This window comes from Stigmatopora nigra, chromosome 1 (assembly GCF_051989575.1).
Source record: "Stigmatopora nigra isolate UIUO_SnigA chromosome 1, RoL_Snig_1.1, whole genome shotgun sequence".
Classification (NCBI taxonomy): Eukaryota; Metazoa; Chordata; class Actinopteri; order Syngnathiformes; family Syngnathidae; genus Stigmatopora; species Stigmatopora nigra.
This window is the reverse complement of record NC_135508.1, coordinates 26853625-26861650: the sequence shown is the minus strand read 5'-3', so window position 1 is coordinate 26861650 and position 8026 is coordinate 26853625. Positions and strand designations below refer to the sequence as shown.

General features: G+C 41.3%; 1 protein-coding gene across 8 annotated transcripts in view; it reads left to right on the top strand.

Annotated features, from left to right (window-relative positions):
* The window catches only part of LOC144204235 (bile salt export pump-like), a 74282-nt gene that overhangs the window by 19862 nt on the left and 46394 nt on the right, over positions 1–8026 (top strand). For all 8 annotated transcript variants that reach the window (XR_013327858.1, XM_077728128.1, XM_077728137.1 and 5 more), the window contains 4 exons: positions 76–186; positions 4359–4484; positions 5929–6132; positions 6202–6372. Coding sequence is in view for 7 of the 8 variants with exons in the window: in XM_077728128.1 (XP_077584254.1) it covers positions 76–186; positions 4359–4484; positions 5929–6132; positions 6202–6372 (612 nt within the window). In the remaining variant the exon portion in view is untranslated. The remainder of the gene's footprint in view (positions 1–75; positions 187–4358; positions 4485–5928; positions 6133–6201; positions 6373–8026) is intronic.

The following is an 8026-nucleotide window of genomic DNA, read 5'->3' as shown; positions in this document are numbered from 1 at the left end:
AAAATTTGGTCGAAAATAGTCATCCATCATAGTTGCGCTACCGTTAAGAAGTCTTTCTTTATATCTTTCTCTCAGGAGCCAGCTATTGACTGTTTATCTGAAGCAGGATATAAACTTGATAGAGTGAAAGGTGATATTGAATTTCACAATGTCACTTTCCACTACCCTTCCCGGCCTGAAGTTAAGGTATTTTTAAGTCTTTTTTGTGTGAATACAAACATGTAGAATTAGTCGAGTGCATTTATGTGCATGTTTTTATGAGTATTCTGACAAGTTCATCATTGCGGAACATACAGTTGTGGTCAAAAGTTTACATACACTTGTGAAGAACATACTGTCATGGCTCGTTTGAGTTTCCAGTGATTTCTACTAGTCGGATTTTTCTCTGATAGTGATTGGAACGGATACTTCTTTGTCACAAAAAAACATTCATGAAGTTTGGTTCTTTTATGACTTTATTATGGGTTAACAGAAAAAGCGATAAAATCCGCTGGGTCAAAAATATTCATACAGCAACGCGAATTAACAATTTTGGTGACTTAGAAAGTTGTGTGTGAAATGAGCTTCATAGCATGGCTCTTAACTTCTTGTTTCGATTATGAGTGAATACTGCTGGTGACTTCTCTGAGGCCATTTAAATGGCGTTCATTGTATGCAAACGCCCACAAACGCTAAAATGGGAAAGTCAAAGGAGCTTAGCATAAATCTGAAAAAGCGAATCCTTGTCTTGAACAAGTCAGGAAATTTACTCAGAGCCATTTCAAAGCAGCTATAGGTCCCAAAAGCAACAGTGCAAACAATTGTTTGTAAGTATAAAGTGCATGGCGCTGTTTTGTCACTGCTACGATCAGGAAGAAAACGCAAGCTATCACCTGCTGCTGAGAGAAAATTGGTCAGGTGGGAGAAGATTCAACCGATAATCACCAAAAAGTAGAACAGCCAAGAATTAGAAGCTACAGGAACACGGGTGTCAGTGTCCACAGTCAAGCGTGTTTTGCATCTCCATGGACTGAGAGGCTGCCGTGCAAGAAGGAAGTCCTTGTTCCAAAAGCGGCACCTTAAGGCTCGACTGAAGTTTCCTGCTGATCTAATAGACAAAGATAAGACCTTCTGAAGGAAAGTTCTGTGGTCAGACGAAACAAAAATCGAGATGTTTGGCCACAATGCCCAGCAATATGTTTGGAGGAGAAAAGGTGAGGCCTTTAACCCCAAGTACACCATGCCTACCGTCAAGCACGATGGTGGTAGTATTACACTGTTCAGCTGTTTCGCTGCCAATGGAACTGGTGCTTTACAGAGAGTTAATGGGATAATGAAGGAGGATTACCTTCAAATTCTTCAAATAACCTAAAGTCATCAGCCCGAAGATTGGATCATGGGCACAGTTGGGTGTTCCAACAGGACAATGACCCCAGTACTCATTGAAATTGGTAATAGAATTGCTAAATCGGGCTAGAATTAAGGTTTTTGAATGGCCTTCCCAAAGTCCTGACTTAAACCTCATTGAGAACTTGTGAACAATGCTGAAGAAACAAGTCAATGTCAGAAAGCCATCAAATTTAACTGAACTGCACTACTTCTGTCAAGAGGAGTGGTCAAAGACGCAACCAGAGGCTTGCTAGAAGCTTGTGGATGGCTACTAAAACCGATTAATTGAAGTGAAAATGGCCAAAGGACGATGGTTATTTTTATTAAACAAATAACAATCTTAGTTTACTTTTAGCCGGGAACTGTTGGGGTTATTCTGGGATACTATTATAAATGTGAGAATTAATCATTATACGTATATATTATATGTGCTTGCAACGGAGACAAACGCTCAGTATAACTATTACCGAAGGACACTTCCCCCTGCAGCTGGCTCTGAGGACGTTTGTTTTGCACTATTTTGAGGACTGTTGATCTGGGTTTGCAATTGATAGGTTCATTAATAATTACCCTTTTGATTGCAACAGATGGCTATCAATCAACCTCCGGGAATACTCACATATTGTTTTTACATTGTGACGCTCTTTTCGCTTGATTATGGTATTGTTTTGCCGAATGGAGGCTTGTTTGTTTAAATTCCAATGGAGTTTGATTTTGAGTTCCCCTTTAATTGTTATTATTGAATACCTGATATGCTATGATTGTTACAGGTGTTGTTTTTGCTTACGCAGTTGGATTAATCGATAACCTTGTAATTGTTTTGATTTATGGCCTTAAAGGGGCAGGAGAAATTACGGCACGATAGAATTTCCATTCGTGACAAGGACGACGACGGTGTAAACATTTAATCCAAACATCCCCACTTTTCTTTGTTTAATAAAATAATAATGTGTTAAATGAGTGCTCATATTGATAATTTGAAATTAGATATTTAGATACTAAACTCTCTCTCTCATGAATATAATTTTGAGAGCTGGTTTCAACAATAAACTCAACTAAACGTCCGGGGACCAAACGTTAGGCGACCAAACGTCCGTGCGACCAAACATCCGGCGACCAAATGTCCGAGTACCCCCACAAATCCACCAAAGTCCTCCTTTTCCGTGTCCAAATATAACAATTGTCCAAATGGGTCATCGAAAACGCTGAGTTTTATAAGTTTGTCCCGGCGTCCACAATCCATTCGCAAATAGTAGCTAGCTAGCTAGTAGCTAGCTAGCTAGTAGCTAACATAAATAGCGCGGCGCTGCCTGCAAACCTTCATAAAGGGCGCTCGGACGTTTGGTCGCCTGTCGTTTGGTCCCTTTTGGTCGCCGGTCAAATGGTGCCAGAGAGTTTACTGTTGAAGCCAGCTCTCAAAATTATATTCATGAGAGAAAGTTTAATATCTAAGTACTGTTTAATATTGAAGTACATTTGACCGGCGACCAAAAGGGTCCAAAAGACCGGAGACCAAAAGTCTGGTCACGTTCGTAAAGCTGTGTTGATGTCAATGTCCAGGTCACAATTCATTCGCAAATAGTAGCCAGCAAGTAGCTAACGTAACTATCCCGGCGCTGCCTGCAAACCTTCGTAAAGGGTGCTCGGACGTTTGGTCGCCTGTCTTTTGGTCCCTTTTGGTCGCCTGTCTTTTGGTCCCTTTTGGTCGCCGGTCAAATGGTGCCAGAGAGTTTACTGTTGAAGCCAGCTCTCAAAATTATATTCATGAGAGAGAGTTTAATATCTAAGTACTGTTTAATATCGAAGTACATTTGACCGGCGACCAAAAGGGTCCAAAAGACCGGAGACCAAAAGGGTCCAAAAGACCGGAGACCAAAAGTCTGGTCACGTTCGTAAAGCTGTGTTGATGTCAATGTCCAGGTCACAATTCATTCACAAATAGTAGCCAGCTAGTAGCTAACGTAACTATCCCGGCGCTGCCTGCAAACCTTCGTAAAGGGTGCTCGGACGTTTGGTCGCCTGTCTTTTGGTCCCTTTTGGTCGCCTGTCTTTTGGTCCCTTTTGGTCGCCTGTCTTTTGGTCCCTTTTGGTCGCCGGTCAAATGGTGCCAGAGAGTTTACTGTTGAAGCCAGCTCTCAAAATTATATTCATGAGAGAGAGTTTAATATCTAAGTACTGTTTAATATCGAAGTACATTTGACCGGCGACCAAAAGGGTCCAAAAGACCGGAGACCAAAAGTCTGGTCACGTTCGTAAAGCTGTGTTGATGTCAATGTCCAGGTCACAATTCATTCGCAAATAGTAGCCAGCTAGTAGCTAACGTAACTATCCCGGCGCTGCCTGCAACCCTTCGTAAAGCTTTGTTGATATCGATGTCCACGCCGACATCTAGCGGCAGGAGTTCTTTTGTGAATAATGGAATGACGGCGAGCACCAAATTAGTGCGCTCACCATCATACTGGGTGTATTGACAAAATAATTATATATCCCAGCAGTCACTGCACAGTACTTTTTCTACAGGGAAAATATTAGAGTCGGGGGCTGCTTGCCATAGTTGTGAGAGCTGTAGAGGATGTTGTACCCTATCGACTGATTTATTTTATTTTATCGAGATTATTGAGGTATCGAGACAATTTTAGTATTGCTCCATATATAAAGCGCATTGGATTATAAGGTGCCCTGTCTATTTTGGAGAAAATGTAAGACGCCTTACAGTTGTGAAAATACAGTAACAGTAAACTGATTAAGACAATCCAGCGGCCTGGTCAAACTCTCGTCGGCTTTAAATACTTCTTGCTGACTGATGAACCACATTTGGTACTGCTTGAATCAATAGGCGCTGTCTTCTAAACTTTGCTTCTCCTTTTCGTCTTACACCTGTAAAAATCCCTTTCACACTTTATGATTTTCATGGGTATATTGTTTTAAATCTAAATATATGTATATTTATTAAGGGACAGTACTGTTTTGCTGTGCCATCTTCTCCCCAGATCTTGGACAAACTCAGTGTCCAAGTGAGTTCGGGCGAAACTACTGCTTTTGTTGGGCCCAGCGGAGCCGGGAAAAGCACCGCCGTCCAGCTTATCCAGCGCTTCTACGACCCCAAACAGGGAATGGTACGATCAAGACAGACCATATTCACAACCAGAGTCTTTATGTGATATTTACGCATGCAGGGACTGAATATTGCTTTTCTACTAGTGTACTACTCATTTTAAAAATGACCATCCCATGAAGGGGATAAATAATAATAATAATAATAATAATAATAATAATAATAATAATAATAATAATCATAATCATCGTAATCGTCGTAATCGTCGTAATCGTCGTAGTCGTCGTAGTCATCGTAGTCATCGTAATCATCGTAATCATCGTAATCATCGTAATCATCGTAATCATCGTAATCATCGTAATCATCGTAATCATCGTAATCATCGTAATCATCGTAATCATCTTAATCATCGTAATCACCGTAATCACCGTAATCACCGTAATCACCGTAATCACCGTAATCACCGTAATCACCGTAATCACCGTAATCACCGTAATCACCGTAATCACCGTAATCACCGTAATCACCGTAATCACCGTAATCACCGTAATCACCGTAATCACCGTAATCACCGTAATCACCGTAATCACCGTAATCACCGTAATCACCGTAATCACCGTAATCACCGTAATCACCGTAATCACCGTAATCACCGTAATCACCGTAATCACCGTAATCACCGTAATCACCGTAATCACCGTAATCACCGTAATCACCGTAATCACCGTAATCACCGTAATCACCGTAATCACCGTAATCACCGTAATCACCGTAATCACCGTAATCACCGTAATCACCGTAATCACCGCAATCACCGTAATCATCGCAATCACCGTAATCACCGCAATCACCGTAATCACCGCAATCACCGTAATCACCGTAATCACCGTAATCACCGTAATCACCGTAATCATCGCAATCACCGTAATCACCGCAATCACCGTAATCACCGCAATCACCGCAATCACCGTAATCACCGTAATCATCGTAATCATCGTAATCATCGTAATCATCGTAATCATCGTAATCATCGTAATCATCGTAATCATCGTAATCATCGTAATCATCGTAATCATCGTAATCATCGTAATCATCGTAATCATCGTAATCATCGTAATCATCGTAATCATCGTAATCATCGTAATCATCATAATCATCATAATCATCATAATCATCATAATCATCATAATCATCATAATCATAAGCATAAGCTGACGGCGATAATAATAATAATAATGACGACAGGGGCGACAGGGCCAAAGAGAACGAAGAGGAAGGAGGGCGAGGATGATGATGAAAAAACTGTCCTTAAGCCGATTTGTCCGTATGTGTATATAAATGGTTTCATTCCTCTGAAAGTTGGTCTGTAAAGCCTAATTTTCCCCCTTATACTAGACTTGAACACTTACATTTCATAATGGAAAATAGGAGACGAATCTTAGTCAGTAAATATTTTTGGTAGGGTTACACAAATCAGCAGCAACCAGCTGCTGTCTACTTCTCAGGTGACCCTGGATGGTCATGACATCCGTGGTTTGAACATCCAGTGGCTGCGCTCGCTCATTGGCATTGTCGAGCAGGAACCTGTGCTCTTCGCCACCACCATTGCAGAGAATATACGTTATGGTCGACCTGGCGTTTCAATGGATGACATCATCACCGCTAGCAAAGAAGCTAACGCGTACAACTTCATCATGGATTTACCTCAGGTTGGGGATCCAATAAACATTTGGTGGATTTACATAACATGAAATAATTTGATAAATTTAATTTCACAGAAATTCAACACCCCGGTAGGCGAAGGAGGTGGTCAGATGAGTGGCGGTCAGAAGCAGCGAATTGCAATTGCCCGGGCACTGGTTAGGAACCCTCGCATTCTGCTCCTCGACATGGCCACTTCCGCCTTGGACAATGAGAGTGAAGCTGTGGTCCAAGAAGCCTTAGATAACGTACGTAAAAGCCCCCTTCTGTTTTTCTTCTTTGTTTTGTGTACTACGTTTGAATTCACCTTTGGATGCCATTAACAATGGTAGATGAATGTCAGTTGCTTTAAGAAATATACACTGTCAAGTCCTGTCTGTCCAAATGGATGGGATATCTATTGGCAATATTGGCACTGAAACATGATCAATCAGTCAGTTCACGGGATTTTGACATCTGCATTGAAAAGATCCTTGATTATGGTGTTTCTGGACTCAAATGCAAAATGAGGTGCGCCATGTGGTTGCAACTGACATGCAACGCAGCGCTGGCGTGGAGATGTGAAAATAAGGGCATGGAACCAATCACAACTAAACAAGGAAACCAATACAATGGTATACTAAAAGGGGTTTAATTAAAGAGACAAAAAGCAAAGTGCAAACAGAATCAGGGAATCTAAAATTACAAAAATCAACCAAAAGAATCAAACATACCTGGGCCACACCCCTAACATTTATGTGACAAGGATGCAACAGGAAATGAAAAAAACAAAGGGGCATTAAATACACAGACATTGGTGAAGAGGAAATTGAAAACAGTTGGGTCACACACAAGGCAACAAAAAGGCTGAAACACAGGGAGGGTGAGACAAGGTTGAAGCAATGCATAATGAGGACAAGTTGAATTTTTTTCATTTTTTGAACCGCTTTACCATCACTAGGGTTGCGGGGGTGCTAGAGCCTATCCCAGCGGGCTTCGGGCCAGATGCGGGGGACACTCTGAATCGGTGGCCAGCCAATCGCAGGGCATGAGAAGACGGACAAGCTTTCACTCTCACATTCATTCTTAGGGGCAATTTAGCGCGTTCAATAAGCCTCACAAGCATGCAGTATCGGGAGAAACCCCATGCAGGTCCAGGGAAAACATGAAAACTCCACACAGGTGGACAGACCTAGATTTGAACACAGGAGGCCACAGTAAGGTCGACTTATCCGCTGGGCTGCCCTAAGGACAAGTTACATAGGGAAATTGTCAAGATTGAATAAATACAACAGAAAAAAAGCATAAAAACCTCACAGCAATCAGTAGTGTTTAGTTGTATGTACAGTGCGGCAAATACGTATTTAGTCAACCACCAATTGTGCAAGTTTTCCTACTTAAAGATTGGAGAGACCTGTAATTGTCAGCATGGGTAAACCTCAAACATGAGAGACAGAATGTTGAAAAAAAAAAAACAGAAAATCACATTGCTTGATTTTTAAAGAATTTATTTCCAAATTAGGGTGAAAAATGAATATTTGGTCACCTACAAACAAGCAAGATTTCTGGCCGTCAAAGAGGTCTATGAGGTCTCCACTCGTGACCTGTATTAATAGCATCTGTTTTAACTCATTATCAGTATAAAAGACACCTGTCCCCAACCTCAATCTCTCAAACTCCAAACTCCACAATGGCCAAGACCAAAGAGCTGTCAAAGGACACCAAAGACAAAATTGTAGACCTGCACTGGGCTTGGAAGACTGAATTTGTAATAGGTAAAATGCTTGGTGTAAAGAAATCAACTGTGGGAGCAATTTTTAGAAAATGGAAGACATACAAGACCACTGATAATCTCCCTCGATCTGGGGATCAATGCAAGATCTCACCTTGTGGCATCAAAATGATAACAAGAACGGTGAGCAA